Source organism: Chiloscyllium plagiosum, unplaced genomic scaffold (assembly GCF_037043375.1).
Source record: "Chiloscyllium plagiosum isolate Xiang-an unplaced genomic scaffold, Cpla_swu_hap1 HiC_scaffold_3, whole genome shotgun sequence".
In the NCBI taxonomy this organism is placed as follows: Eukaryota; Metazoa; Chordata; class Chondrichthyes; order Orectolobiformes; family Hemiscylliidae; genus Chiloscyllium; species Chiloscyllium plagiosum.
Window position 1 is genome coordinate 45,270,830 of NW_028270141.1, and position 16,689 is coordinate 45,287,518.

Sequence of the window (16,689 nt, forward strand, 5' to 3'; positions counted from 1 at the left end):
GTAAATTATTGCTGTAACATCTTGGAAACACATATTGAGCACTTGATCTGATCCGATTTATTGTGGTCACGTGTGACTAAGTACAGTGAAAAGCTTTGTTTGCGACCAGTACAGGAGGATCATAGTAAGCACAGGATGCTTAGACAAAGTGAGGCATAAAGATTACACTACACATGAGATATGCAAAGCAAGATCAACATTAACCAGATCAACTGTATTTGGAGTCAGAGAATCCATTCATCAGTTTAATAACAGCAGGGAAGAAGCTGTTCTTGAACCTGCTGGTGCATGTGTTTAAGCTTAAGTTTAAGTGTGGCTAATACTGGGGCAGTGGTTAACACAGTTTTTAGGCTGTCAAATGCCTTTTGATAGTCTGCTGTCCACTGAAATGTCTTCCCCTTTTTTAACAATTCAGTGAGTGGAGCAGCCACATTGCTAAAGTTCGGCACAAACTTTTGATAAAATCCACTCAACCCTTGGAACTGTGGTACTGCTTTTTTTGTCAACGGTGTGGGAAATTCCCCAATTAGATTTGTTCTTGCATCTCGTGGGGCCATTTGACCATGTCCAATAACATGGCCCAGGAAGGTGACTTGGGCTTTGGCAAATTCACTTTTAGCTAGGTTTACCACCAGGCCTGCTTTCTAAAGTCAATCGAACAAGTCCGATAAATGCTGTAAGTGTTCCTTCCATGAGTGACTAAAAATCACCAGGTCATCAATATACACCACACAGTTGGGTAATCCTGCAATGACCTTATTAGTCAGTATCTGAAATGTGCATGGAGTGTTTTTCATTCCAAATGGCATGACTTTGAACTCATATTTGGTGTTACGAAAGCCAAAATAGCCTTTGCTCTCTCTGACAGGTACTTGTCAGTAGCCTCTGAGCAAGTCCAACTTAGAAATGTGAATTGCTTGTCCCACTTTTTCGACACAGTCCTCCAATCGTGGAATCGGATATGCATCAGTCTTTGTAATGGTATTGACTTTGCAATAGTCCACACATAGCCGTTGGGTTCCATCTGGCTTTGGCACCATAATTGTGGGTGAGTCCAGTCACTGTAACTCCCTTTGATTATGCAGTCTTGGAGCATGCGCTCTATCTCCTTCCGAACCTGTGCCATCTTTAGAGGGTTATGCCTATAAGGATGTTGCTTAATTGGAACAGCATCTCCTATATCTACATCATGCACAGTTAGGTTAATACTTCCCAGTTTATTTCTGCATATCTCCCCATGTGATAGTAATAACTCTTTCAGGTCATTTTGCTTTTCTTGTGGAAGGTAACTCAATAATTTATCCCAATTTTTGACAACTTCCTCATTGTCCAGTTTGATTTGAGGAATGTCCAATTCAGAGTCCTCTGAACTTCATTCTTCCTTCTGTGCTGCAATCATTAACACCTTCTCTTGCTTTCCTTCCCTATCAAAATACCCTTTGAGCATATTCACATGACACACTCTGTGAGATTCTTCCTGTCTGGAGTCCCTATCAAGTAGTTCACCACACTCAATTTCTTCTCCATTTGATATGGTCCATTAAACCTTGCTTTTAAAGGTTCATCTGTTACTGGAAGTAACACCAATACCTTAACCCCAATTGCAAAATTGCAAATTTGTGATTTCTTATCCACTACTTGTTTCATTGTATGCTGTGATACCTTTAAATGCTGTCTAACCAATTCTCTAAAATGTGACACATAGTCCAAAGGGGTGGTCTTTGAATTCTGACTTATTAACTTCTCCTTAATCAATTTTAACAGACCTCTTACTTCATGCCCAAAAATGAATTCAAATGGACTGAATTTGGTCGATTTATTCAGTGCATCTCTGATCGCAGAAAGTACAAACGGAACTGCCTTATCCAAATCATCTGGATAATCCTGACCATAAGCTCTTAACATGGTATTTAGTGTTTAATGCCATCTCCCTGCAATTCTGGATGGTACACAGTAGATTTGAATTGCAACCCATTTAACTGTAATGTTGCACAATGGGATTGCCTCTGGAAATCTAGTCAACACATCCATTATTGTCAGTAAATACTTATTCCCATTTCTTGTTTGAGATAGGGGATCCACTCAATCAATCAAGACTCTTGTGAAAGGTTCCTCAAATGCTGCAATAGATATTAAAGATGCAGGTTGTATTTCTGCCTGTGGTTTTCTGACATGTATGACACATCTGGCAAAATTCAACTATATCCTTGTGTAGTCCAGGCCAGTAAAAATGTCTTTGTATTTTAGCCTGTGTTTTCCTCACTCCTAAATGACCTCCAAGTGAAAGCTCATGCGCCACTCTCAGCACCTCCTTTCTATACCCTACTGACAAAACAATTTGATGAATCTCTGCCTGTTTTTCATCTGCTTGAATGTGTGATGGTCTCCATTTCCTCATTAAGACATCATTTGTTATGTATAACACAGGAATGCATTCACTTTCCTTCTCTGTGATAGCCTTTTGATATAATTGTTTGAATTACATCAGAAAGATGAGAACTTAAATCAGCTTAACAGAGTTAAAGATACTTGCATGTTTACCTATTTGCTGTTTCTCGGTGCCACCTACCTGATCAAAAAAAGTCTTGGATAACACGAGGTCAGCTTCCTTATTTGTGCCTTTTGATTCCCTCCTGCATCAGCTTGTGCCTCTGTGATCTTGTGATCACACAATCAGGGAAAATTTCTGGATAAACATTCTCCATGTCTTCAGTTGCCTCCGTCTCCACTGGCTTTTCAATTAGAGTAGGCAGCACACTTACCGGTGAATCAGCTCTATCATTTGCAAGGACAAATTGTGTTCCTGGAGCTAAGAGTTTGTCCAGTATCCTACTGCGAATTCTTCACTCTCCTCTGGACTCTCTAGCCTCACTTTACATAACTGAGCACTTCCTGTCTCACCATGAATTCCTGTTACCAGTACCTTTTCTGGCAAAAGTCCCTCAGGAGTACATACATCCTCATCCTTCAGCATTACAGACTGAGAGGATCCTGTGTTCTTTAATATTGTAATTTCCTTACCTATTACTTCTGGCCTATGTGAATAAACTTTACCCTTGCATGTGTATTTTTTAAGCAGATCTGGCACTGCCTCCTTAATCAACCTCTGATCATCTTGTACACTGTGAGGCAGTTGTTTAACTTCCCTTGCGCTTTTTGTTACTAGTCCAAGAAAACTTCCATGCTTGTCTGGATTTCCTACATCTGGCTTTCTCCTAGCCCACCAACACTGTGGTTTCGTGTGGCCCACTTGATTACAGTAAAAACATCGAAGCTTTTTAACTCCTTTGTCCCCCTCAAGGGTTTCTTTTTTACCCCGAGGTGAATTAAACTTAGGTTCGTCACTGAGATCTACCTTTCCCTTTCCACGTGAGGATTTCTCTTTTGACCCAATTTCTATCCCTCATGGACTGATGGACTGAAATTGATTCTGGAAGCCAAACCGTGAGCTATGGAGCAGCCCATAATCCTCAGTCACTCAGCTGCTAACCTTGACGTTTTAACACTCTGCTCTTCCACATGAGTTGACACTACTTCAAGCAGTGAATGTTTGAATTCCTCCAAAATAATTACCTCTGTAAAGGTATCATAAGTTTGCACGATTTTTAAAGCTCTTATCCATCTATCGAAATTACTCTGTTTGATCCTTTCAAACTCAATGTAGGTTTGACCAGGGTTCCTCATTAGATTCCTGAAATGTCGTCTGTTGGCTTCTGGTACAAGCTCATATGCACTTAAAATGGCTTTTTTTCTCCTTCTCATACTCCCCAGATACCTCCTCTGATAGTTATGCGAATACCTCACTAGCTCTTCCTACAAGTTTTGTTTGGATCAACAAAACCCATATTGCCACTGGCCACTGCATTTGTTTAGCCACCTTTTCAAATAAGATGAAAAAGGCTGCCACATCCTTTTCATCAAATTTAGGCAATGTTTGAATATACTTTTTTTTATATAGTTATTTTTATTGGAAAAAGAAAATTTTAAAGATTTTGTTTAACAAAATTACAAAAATAATACAAATTAGTGTATTCCACTTTACAATATAATAACAACACCAATATAAAATTAAATAAATTTTAAAAAACCCAACTAACTACTAATCTATTCTACAACAACCAAATCATAAAATAGGATAGCATACATTACTAAGTAAACAACAAAGTAATTAAATAACTAGATACATGCTCAAAATAGATTTACATCAAGTCATAATAGAACCCATAATTATACAGGATTCCTCCTCCCGGGGGCCCCCGAACCGGCCACAACCATTACCACAGCTAAACAAAAGCCCTGGACAATATGGCCGAAATGTCTGTGTTGATGTAGTTCAAAAAGGGCTGCCATGTTTTATAAAATAATTCAATTTTTTGGTGCACTATATTCGTGAGGAAATCAAGGGGGATATATTCCATGACTATCCTGTGCCAGTTTGAAAGTCCTGGGGGGCCTTCCGATACCCAGTTCATTAAAATATTTTTCCTCACACAAAAGGAGAGGATAATTTCTTCCTGTATACATCCAGAGAGGGAAAATTTGGAGAGCCCAGACGTAGGGATGTTGGATCTGACCCAATCTCCGTACCCAAAATCTCTGTCAAGGCATTCACTACTCTATCCCAATACCTAGAGATCTTATGGCATGTCCGTAGACAATGCGTGAGAGTGCCAACTTCTATTTTACATTTAGGACACATTAGGGATGCTCCTGCCTTGAATTTTGCGAGTCATTCAGGTACCATGTGAGCCCTGTGAAGTATCTTTAATTAAATAGGCTGAGTTCTGTTACAGATAGAGATCTTTCTGGAATTTTCCCAGATGTCCTCCCATATTTCTAAAGAGATTTCCAACCCTAATTCTTGATTCCAGGTTTTGTATAATCATTCCATGTCCTTCGAGACCTTATTGTATAGTGAATAATGAAGAGTATTGAGCGAGGGCGGCCCCATCGGCCATAGCACTCTCCTTTCCCTATCCGATTTGTAAGGATTGACTATCAGTGTGATCTTCTTTTGTATAAAGTCTTGTATTTGAAAATACCGAAAGCGGTCCTTGTTAGGCAGTCCAATTGTCTGGTGCTGCTTAAAGGACATCATAATCCCCCCATCGAACAGGTCTCCCAAGCAGGAAATACCTCTGGACTCCCAATTTTTAAATGTAGCATCCGTCAGCCCTGGCTGAATTCCTGATGCTCCCACTATGGGGGTATAAGGGGAGGTTTCTTGCAGGTTACCCTCATCTTTGTCGCATTATCCTCCAGGCTTTAATTGTATTTAGTACATTAGGGTTTTTACAATAGTCCATAATAACTCTCATCTTGTCCATAAATAATAAATTCATGAGGGGACATTTTGCTTGGGAGGTTTCAATATCTAACCAGATTGTGGGTCACAAGCGACCCAATCAGTCAGCTACATAAGATAATAAGGAGCTCAATTGGTACCTCCTGAAATCTGGAAAGTCCAGTGCTCCCCTTGCTTGTGGGAGCTGCAGCTTTTCTAATTTGACAGGGGGCTGTCTATGATTCCAAATAAAGGAGCTGAGCCAGCCGTAGAGCTTATGCAACGCCTGTCTTGGCAGCATCAAGGGGAGCATTCTCATAGGATATAGAAGACAAGGTAGGATATTTATCTTAACTAAGGCTACTTTGCCTAGCCTGGATATTGGGAGATCTTCCCAGTGTTAAAGGTCCTGCCTTATTGTCTCTAATAAGTGTACATAATTGGCTTTATATCACTGACCAAATACTGGAGTGATAAAAATACCTAATGCCTACCTTCTAGTGACCACCGAAAGGAAAAGCAAGATCTGTCCGGTAAATTGGATATACTGGCAAGGCCTCCCAACGGCATGGCCTCCGATTTCATAAAATTGATTTTGTAACCTGAGAACATACTGAATAGATTGACCACCTGAATTAAGTGGGGCGTGGGTGTCAAAGGATCACTTAAGAAAAGGAGGACATCATCCGCATAGAGAGTAATTTTGTGCTTGCCCGATCCAACCCTCGGAGCCATAATATTAAGGTCAATTCGTATAGCTTCTGCCAGTGGTTCAATCACTAGCATAAATAACAATGGAGAGAGGGGACGTCCCTGGCTACAGCCCCTGCTAACGCTCAGCTATCCAAACTTAAACCGTTGATGATCACCAGTGCTTTGGGATCAATATATAATACTGAAGCCCATTTAGTAAAGACCTCTCCAACACCGAACCTTTCCAGCACATCAAAAATATATGGACATTCTACCCGATCAAATGCCTTCTCTGCATCTAGGGAGACAACTAAACCCGATATTGTTCCCTGTTGGCAGGCTTGTATCATATTTAAGACCCTTCTAATGTTATTAGTTGAACTGCGACCCTTTATAAACCCCGTCTGGTCCTCTTTTATAATGAATGGTAAAACCCTCTCCAGTCTTAATGCTAACATTTTTGAAAGAATTTTAAAATCCACATTTTAACAAGGATATTTGTCTATTTGAAGAGCAATCTTCTGGGGCCTTTCCCTTCTGAAGAATGAGAGAAATATTTGCTTCTCTCAATGAAGGCAGGGGCAGCCCTGACTGTGTGAGTAATTGTACATATTTATGAGTGGCCTGGCCAGTTCGCCTATAAATTCTTTATAGAACTCAACCTGGAATCCGATGGCCCAGGCACTTTGCCACTCTGAAGCTGCCTAACCGCGCCTGGTACTTCCTGGGTTGTCAAGGGGGTATTCAAGATCGACACTTGCTCCGAGGTTAGGTCCGGAAGGGCCAAATTTGTAAAGAAAGACTCCATCTTTCCAGTTCTATCCTCACAGTCCTGCAACTTATACAATTCAAAGTAGAACTTTCTGAAGGCTGTATTGATCTTTTTACGATAACAAGTCAGGGTACCAGCACTTTCTCTAATGGACGTAATGGCTTGGGGAGCCTTTTTCTTTCTGACAAGGTAGTCTGGATATCTGCCAGGCTTGACACCATATTCAAATAATCTCTGCTTTGCGAATAATATTTCCCTCTTTGCTGTTTGGGTAAGTGCAGTATTCAAGGCTGCCCTAAGGGCTTTAATCCTCTGTAGCTTAGTAATGGAGAGCCTATCAACATACGCAATGTCAGCTGCCTTCAGGCGAGCCTCAAATAGGCGCTGTTGCTCTCCCTTTTGTCTTCTCCGGGTTGCAGAATATGAGGTGACCAAGCCTCGCGCATATGCCTTAGTGGTCACCCATGTCATCAAAGGGTTACTAGCCGTACCTGAGTTAATATCCCAGAAGGTTTTGAATTCCTGCGAAAAATACTTTACAAGTTTGCTATCCTTCAATAAGAAAGGATCCATACGCCAATGTCTGGGGTCTATCCTATCATCCCTAGTTTTGACTTCCGTATATACTGCAGCATGATCAGAAATAGTTATATTACCTATTGTACAAGACAGTATTGAATTCAAAAGGGTTGAGGGGGCAAAAAACATATCAATTCTGGTATGGCAATTTGTATGGGTTAGAATAGAAAGTAAAGTCTCTACCCTGGGGATGAAGACACCTCCACACATCAACTAGTCCTAGCTCCTTGTTCAGATCCGCCAGTTGTCTAGATCTTAGAGATATACCCGCTGTGCTCCTAGGTATCCTATCCATCTCTGGGTTAATAATGTAGTTAAAATCTCCCCCTGTAATTGTACGGCAGACCCCAAAAGCCATTAACTTAGAGAATGCTTCCGTTACAAATTTAAAAGGATGTGCCGGGGACAATAAAGATGCAAGATCCCATATTCGTGTCCGTAAATTAGGGCTTTGATGAATATATACTATCCAGACTCATCTTTTATCTGGCTTAACATTTGGAAAGGAAGATTCTTCCAAATAAGAATGGCTACTCCCCTACTTTTTGAGCTGGAAGATGAAAAGAACGCCTGACCAAACCCACCCTGTTGTAGCTTTGAGTGTTCCTTATCAAGTAGATGTGTCTCCTGTAAGAGAGCTACATCAACCCTTTTTTAAGACTTGATAATATCATTTTCCTTTTGATTGGCGAATGACTCCCCTTGACATTCCAGATGCACCACCTAAATGAATGGCTAGCCATGATCATCCAGGCAGGCCCGAGACCTCCCAGGAGGAAGAACCCTACCCAAAAGACATTGAATAAAGACCATAGAAAATTCACATATAAAAAAAAACTCTTAAAACATTTAAATCAACACAATTAAGAACTACTCATAACTAAAACTAACACAAAACATATTTGAAAGGAGTCTTTCCTCCTTGCTCCCAGGGGGTATTGCTATCTACCAATAACCCCACCATAACCTCTCCCAGTTAGGGCCCTGCCCTCAGCCCAGGCACTACAAAATGGAGTAAATAAATTCAAGTGTCTTGTAAAACAGGAGTTAAAAGTGAGTGACCCACCCCTCCACCACACCATTGTTTAATAAAAACAATACAAAATAGAAACATATAAGATTACAAAATTACAATGCCAGCGAGTATTAGGCAATTAAATAAGAAGAAACAAAAGAAAACCCCACTCTAGAAAATATCTCCCCCACAAATCAGATAAACTGCACAAGCTATAAAAAGGAGACCAAAGAAAGAGTAAAGAACAAGCCCCTCCACCACCCCCAGGAAAAGATGGGTAAAAGAGAGATGGGTAAACAAAGAGAGGGCAAAATAAAGTCATTATCAATACAGTTCAAGTCCCACAGTCTTTTTGAGAGAGCCCACAATTCTTTTACTTTCTCCGGTGATCCAAAGTTATATACGGATCCTCCATGGCGGAAGCGCAGCGTTGCTGGATATTGCATTGGGTATTGAATATTTACGTGTCTCAAACACTTCTTTGCCTTGTCGAATGCCCTCCTTTTGCGGACCACGACTGGAGAGAAGTCCTGAAATAGCATTATCTTGGAACTCTTGTACATCATGGCCTGGGGATCCTTCTCCAGGACTCTGGAGGCCTCTAGGAGCATTTGTTTTTCCTTATAACATTGAAGTCGGACTAGAACCGGGCGGGCCCTGCGCACAGCAACCCAGTTGGCCTGCTCCACCCGCACCCAGCCCAGCTCCGACTCCAACTTCAATAATTGTGGGAGCCATTGCTTCAAGAAATCCACAAGCTGGCCTTCCTCCTCCCATTCGGGAAGGCCCAGCAACCGAATATTTTTCCGATGACCTCGATTCTCTACGTCATCTATGTCCTCCTCCAGGGTCCGGACTTGCCGCTTCAGAGCCCGGTCCTGACTCACGGATGACTCAACAGCAGCCTCCGTGTCTGCGGCCCATTGCTCCGCCCCTCCAACGCGCTGCTCGAGTTTTTTGGTCTCTTTTTCATGCTTCTGCAGCATGACTGAGATCAACTCCCACCTGGACCGGGTCTCCTCAATGGACATGTCGATCTTCTCCTGGAGTTTGATGATCTCGGAGATCAGGCTCGCCTCCACAGCTAAGTCCCGAGGTGGCCGTGGACGTCCCTGCTGCTGGGGGAGGGGTCCCTGCCTGTTGCGAGCTGTGGGAGTTTTTGCCCTTAGTCATTTTTTGAAAAGCACCAACCTGTTAAAGTTTGGTGTAAAATGACTAAGAGTGCTGGGCAAAAGCTATCCTGAATGATTTAAAGGGTGAGGTGAAGGTGGGTGCCCCACTTTGCCTGAGTCTTAGGTAGAGCACTGCAGACTCAGACCTACTGAGTCGCCGCCATCTTGGATCTCGCTTGAATATACTTACAGTTTCTCACTAGGCTTCTGACTACCAGGGGCTTGCTTCTCCTCACTCTCTTCCTTACTAAGCCTACCATCAGCCTTTATCTCCAGCCTTTTCAGCTGACATTCCTTTTCAAGTGTCAGTTTTTGAAGTTCAAAATCTCTCTCTTTTTCTCTCTGTTCTGCTGCTCTGTCTTTTCCCTCTCTTCAGCTTTTAGTCGTAACTCAAACTGCTTCATTTCTGCTGCCCTTTCCTTATCTCTCGCCTCTAACTCGAGCTGCTTCATTTGCAATTGAATTCTTGTCATCTCTATAGATTCTGATGGTTTCTTCAGCAAGTTCAAATGCTGAGCTACTGATGTAATTATCTCTCCTTTCTTCACAGAAGTAGGCAGTTCCGATTCCAGCTTCTCTGCTAATTTTTGCAACTTGGTCTATTCGCTTTCTGCAAAACTTCCAAAGTCACCACATCCACATCCAGAAAACTTCTGGCGACTGAAAGAGCCATTATTATCCCAAGCTTTGTCTACCCAACCAAACTAACACCAGAAATAAAGACACTAGCACCTACCACTCACTGTTTAAAATCCCGCAAAGAGACCCCAATCTCTTATGGACTAGGCCAGACCACTCAAAACATTCTTAAGCAGGCGGCCCAGACCATAACTTTGCAATTTGTTTCAATAAGTGTAAACATAGAAAAATACAGCGCAGTACAGGCCCTTTGGCCCTCGATGTTGCGCCAATCCAAGCCCACCTAACCTACACTAGCCCACTATCCTCCATATGCTTATCCAATGCCCGTTTAAATGCCCATAAAGAGGGAGAGTCCACCACTGCTACTGGCAGGGCATTCCATGAACTCACGACTCGCTGAGTAAAGAATCTACCCCTAACATCTGTCCTATACCTACCACACTTAATTTAAAGCTATGCCCCCTCGTAATAGCTGACTCCATACATGGAAACAGGTACTCATGGTCAACCCTATCTAAACCCCTAATCATCTTGTACACCTCTATCAAGTCACCCCTAAACCTTCTTTTCTCCAATGAAAACAACCCCAAGTGCCTCAGCCTTTCCTCATACGATCTTCCTACCATACCAGGCAACATCCTGGTAAACCTCCTCTGCACCCGATCCAATGCCTCCACATCCTTCCTATAGTATGGCGACCAAAACTGCACACAATACTCCAGATGCGGCCGCACCAGAGTCTTATACAACTGCAACATGACCTCAGGACTCCGGAACTCAATTCCTCTACCAATAAAAGCCAGTATGCCATGTGCCTTCACCACACTATTTACCTGGGTGGCAACTTTCAGAGATCTGTGTACATGGACACCAAGATCCCTCTGCTCATCCACACTACCAAGTATCCGACCATTAACCCAGTGCCCCATCTTTTTATTACTCTTACCCGGAAAATTACCCGGATTAAGTTTGCGAGGTTGACTACCAAGTTTAAAACAGACAAAAATATTTATTCACAAAATTACACGATGAAATACAAAGAACCCCTACAGAATTGGGTCTATCCAAACTAGATTTAAGTATGCTGTTCCGAATATACACAACAGCCCTAATAAGCAAATCACCTTTAAAACACGGTACAAAAAGGGTCAGATGCTGACAAGTTGAAGTTAGAAGGGCAGAAGAGAGAGGTTCCGCACAGCTCACTGTTGAACTCCCAATCACTTCTGGACTGAGCTAAACTGCTCAGCTGGGGATCTGACCACTCCCCTTTCATTCTACAGGTCACTTCTAAAACATGACCACTTTGGCCTGAAGTCTCATCTGTTTACATATGCACAAAAGGCCTTTCAGAATCTTTTTTCATATCTGTACCAAACCAGTCTGATTGGAGCCTGGCCTGCTTTATTACCCCTCTGAAAAAAAATCAAGGACGAGTATCCTTGAGCCAAGGAACAGCTTTTCGTGACAATAGGCAGCTTTAAGAGCTTCCATGCCTGAAAAATGACACTGTCTCAGCCTAAACCCAGTCCACTGGAGCAGTCTTGGGCGATGTAAAGTTTCTTGTGCTACGATGGAAGCTAAGGCATTGACTATTGAATGCTGTTCATATTCTTTAAGGTAGGCAGACTGTCTGTATCCGGTCTGATGGCTGCAAGTGTGAGATTATATGACAATGTTTTATCAGTTACATTTTGCTGTTGCACTATTTCCTGCCCAGATTGTGGTTCTTGGATATATGAAATGAGAAATTCACAAAAGTAAGGTTGCAGCGAGTTGGAGACTGAGATCTTCAGCTTGTAAATCAAAAGAGATTTGTGGGTCAAGGGGCAAGAGGAATGTGGGAAAGGTTAGGTATGAGCATACTCTTGTCATTGATCTTTTCAGTCCTGATATTGAGCCATATCAAAGAGCGCAACTGCTGTCTCCTTCACTGGCTGAGTGCCTTCCCAGACAATTGCTGCTGCTTGCTGTTCATTGGTTGATAGTGAGTATAACTAACAGATGTGTGAAGAGGTGACACAAATCTGCAACCAGAACAAAACGTTCATGCTCCCTGTACTGTAATTAATGAGAGTGGATTAGTTGTATTACCTTTCAAATTCCAGTTCATTGTAACCAATTGACTTAAAACAGTTCTTACTTCCTCTCTTTCATTTAATTTTTCCTTAATCCAAGCCTTCCAGTTATCATCCACCTTGCAGTGGTAACATTTTCTTCCCATCTACCTTCCTGAGCCTTGGTATTGCACTGATTATGCTACAGTTCCCAGCAAATTTGTATTTATTTTGTATTCTGTGTGCCTCATGTTTGAAATCTTCTCACTACTGATGTGCATCATACTCATGCATGTATGCCCCCAAATCCCAATTCTAATAACTTCTCTGAAGAGTACATGCTTTATGTCCATCCCCAAGGTTTCAGTCATTAGTTGAAAATGCATTCAACTAATAGTATTTCTTATGGAACTTCCCAATGCTTCAATTCTGCACCAATGTAAATGATTTTAATTATAAGTGACAGTATATTTAATTATTTCACAACATTTTTCCAGATTGCATTGAAATTTGTCTTAACAATTATTAAACAATTGTTTAACATTCAAGCACTCAATATCAAATTAGCATTTGGTTGTACAGAACATGTGTATTCCTGAATAAAAAAGATGCATCTTGTCAAATCTTTTCATCAAGTAAATTTGCAAGAATTACCAAATTAAAGGAAGTCAACATTTATTGGAAAGGAGACTGCTGATTAGTTGGCAAGTGGACTCTGCCAAATTGAACTCAAGTTTGAAAAAAAATGATTAATACTTAAAAAGGGAACATTTTCAGGGCTAGGTAGAAAGAGTGGTAAAGTGAGACTAGCTGACAAAGAAAGAATATACAGAGGTGCTTCCTTCTATGCGTTCGGATTCCATGGTAAGAGAGAGAAGAATATATGAGTCAGTTTAGAAAAATTACTCCAATGTGGTATTCAGTAGAGGTCACTAGCTAGTCACAGATATGGTTATAGTAACAATAAATTTCAGTCAAAAACATATTTCATATACATATGTGCATCATTTTTCTGTTTGTTGAGCAAATGTCTAGGGTGACACTGCAGTACAATATCAAGGAAATGCTACATTAAGGGATGCTATCTTTCAACTGAAGCTCCACCTGCTTTCTCAAGCAAATAGAAGAGCAGACTATTGTACTAGTGGCCTGGCCCATATTTATCCCTCACTTAAGATCATTAAAGTAGAATATTTGATCATCATCACATTGCTGATACTTACAATGTGCAGGTCAGTTGTTACAGCTCCCATGTTACAGTAGTGACTGAGCTTCGCAAATATTTAATTGGTGCTTTGAGATGCCTGAGATCGTGAAACTGACACCGTACTTCAATAATCAAGGAGGTACTCAACAATGGAAAAAATGCTTACACAATGTACTATTTAAATGATTGGCTAATGAACAAATGAATCAAAAGGTTAAAGTCCAGTCAGGCACACTGCTGCAGACCTTAATGTACAAGACCATGAAAAACAGTCTGTAAATTTATTTCCACTTGTTGGCTGCTGTATACTGTTTGTCTGCTTGATATTGGACACAACGTGTGATTGGCTTTTATACTGATATCTGGTGCTTATAAAAGTAGGTCTGGGAAGAATCTCAGACATTGCTGGTAAGCTTAGTTACGACAGTCCGTATGTTTGATAAAACATTCTCAACTGACACAATATATATCTGATTTTACACAGTCCTATTTAGTTTTATGGGTTCAGGTTACTTTCTGTGGCAGATACTTCATTGAAGATGCCTTTGAACCATGAGCCCATTTGGAAAGTTTTAAGAGAGACACAGAAGTTGTGAAGTAATTTGCATACTGAAAACAATACTAACTAAGGATTTTGTCATATATTGCCCTTCTTTTAATTAGTTGCTATTGGTTGGGTTTTTGAAATTTAATTAAACTGACAAAATGATCTTTAAAGATGCTGCACCTCTCTCTCAAAGGATTAGGAGCACATGACTATGTTTTAACTGCATGTTTTTGATTGAACTACAGGGAAAGTAAGGTGGCAAGACTTTGATCAGGAAGCTTACATTGAGGTCACTTTAGTAAAGAATGGACAGGATCCATATGCACGGAATAAGTTTAATCAGCTGGAAAGTGACAAACTTCGAATGGATAGGAATATTCCAGACACCAGGCATGATCAGTAAGTAGAAAAGTCTTAAGGTCCTCTTTTTATAAAACTGTTCAGATCATAAGTTTGAGTGTTACTCCACTGATTTGAGCAAATGTCTAGGGTGACACTGCAGTACAATATCAAGGAAATGCTACATTAAGGGATGCTATCTTTCAACTGAAGCTCCACCTGCTTTCTCAAGCAAATAGAAGAGCAGACTATTGTACTAGTGGCCTGGCCCATATTTATCCCTCACTTAAGATCATTAAAGTAGAATATTTGATCATCATCACATTGCTGATACTTACAATGTGCAGGTCAGTTGTTACAGCTCCCATGCTACAGTAGTGACTGAGCTTCGCAAATATTTAATTGGTGCTTTGAGATGCCTGAGATCGTGAAACTGACACAATAAATAAACAAAATTTGAGAGCTGGAAGCCTAATTCAGTTGGGAGTGTAACAGACAAAATTTTCCAAACATTCAGAGTTGAAAATTGTTCCTACTTTTGTAATTCAAGCTTCCTCTATCCACCCACTGAGACTTTCCTCTATTTGTCACTAGACATCTCTTTCTGTTATAGGCAGAATCTTTATTAACTAGTACTTGCACATTTACTTGCTTCTGAAACCCACTGTGACAATGAGCATTGTGATTTAACAATAATCATAATAGACACCACATAGATTTCCCATTACATTCTAATACTGAAAAAAATAGATACCCACATACCAACAAACCATAATTATAGACAAATATATACATGTTAATACTACTACTTACAAAAACTTTATACAAAGACAAAAATAATCACATTTACACAAATTTAAAAACTGAATAAGGCAATGCCTACAAAAAGTAGAACAAGAAGATAGCCAATATCCTAACTTTTTCTTATTTTAAAGGCAAATGCCAAACATACCGTTTAGGATGCAATTTAATTGGTCGGTCTACCAATTTTGAAGTTCAGCACATTTCATTCATACATTATGGTTAAAATACAACAAGAGAAAGAAGAAATTGGAATAACTTAACTCAATAATAGACTATTTAACTACTAAATGGCAACTGTTCCAATATTGTAACATCTGATAAACACAAAGGGAAATTCAGTAAAATAGATTGTCTCACATACAATTCTTCGGTCCAGGAGGAGAGATATCAAGTGATAACTGTGTGTGTGTGTGTGTGTGTGTGTGTGTGTGTGTGTGTGTGTGTGTGTGTGTGTGTGTGTGTGTGTGTGTGTGTGTGTTCGTGTGTGTGTTCGTGTGTTCGAATGGACTGGTCAAAATCATTGCCTTAACGCCTCTCAAGAAAACAACAGGACAAATACACCTCTTAAAGCTATACAGAGGAACCTAAATTATCCAAACGGGATGGAAGGGCGCTATTTCGTTCAGATAATTGAATATTTGGTTAATTGATTCACTGCCTCTCCTCTGGGGCTCGGAGTTTTCTGAAGTTTCCTTTTTCCTCACTCTGCCTGCCTTGCTCCTTCTCTTTCTCTGGGCTTGCTTCTGAGCAGACACACACTTGTGTGTTAAGGGACCTGCAGTATTGCTGTACCTCTCCCAACCCCCTCCGATCAATTCAATGGGATTCACACAGCGAGCACTTGCTAAGTCCGCCCCTCATTCAGGAGACTAGGCAGCAGCACAGTGTGTGTGAGCTTCCCCCGCCTCCCAAACTGTCCGCCCCAACCAATTTTTGGACCTCTGACCCCCCCCAACCCATCCAAACTGTCCCCTCTGGCATAGCTGGACTGGACACCAACAAGACTGCTGCTGCCTTTTAGGGGGGTGAATCTCAAAATAGTGAGTGCATGCACACGCAGCCACACACACAACTTTTTACTGCAACTTTTTGACAAGGGGGTGGAAGGGGGGTGGGGTGGGGGATTTCGGGAACACCCCTGTGTAGAACTCCAGGGGTAGTGTGTGTAGAGAGAGCAGGCGGTCAGTCATTTGGAGACGGTGCCTGGGCTCCCATCAATGTTCTCGGCAGCATTTCAGTAAGCCGAGTTCATTTTTGATCATTGTAATCAGTGTTGGAAACACCTCTTTGATGTAATGTTTCTATCAGGACCTTGAGATCTTCTTCAGATAATCTAATATTCGGATAATCGAGGTTCCTCTGTAGTATCATCACAATTGCTGTAGGTCTTTCTCAGGGTAGTATCCAAGAATTGTTATCTTCATCTACTTCACTGATCATCCCTCTATCATACATAGAAGAGGGAATGTTTACTAATTCCACAACCTTCTGTGTCTGTAGCTCCTTGGATACGGAAGCTGACTGTGCTTGCATGCAGCAAGAGCAGGACAGCATTCTGGTTTGGACTCGTAAGTGGAA

At 41.1% G+C, this 16,689-nt stretch overlaps 1 protein-coding gene across 2 annotated transcripts in view; it reads left to right on the forward strand.

Moving 5' to 3' along the window:
- galnt2 (UDP-N-acetyl-alpha-D-galactosamine:polypeptide N-acetylgalactosaminyltransferase 2) overlaps nucleotides 1-16,689 on the forward strand; it is a 122,497-nt gene that overhangs the window by 36,592 nt on the left and 69,216 nt on the right. For both annotated transcript variants that reach the window (XR_006309879.2, XM_043680988.2), the window contains exon 3: nucleotides 14,214-14,367. Coding sequence is in view for 1 of the 2 variants with exons in the window: in XM_043680988.2 (XP_043536923.1) it covers nucleotides 14,214-14,367 (154 nt within the window). In the remaining variant the exon portion in view is untranslated. The remainder of the gene's footprint in view (nucleotides 1-14,213; nucleotides 14,368-16,689) is intronic.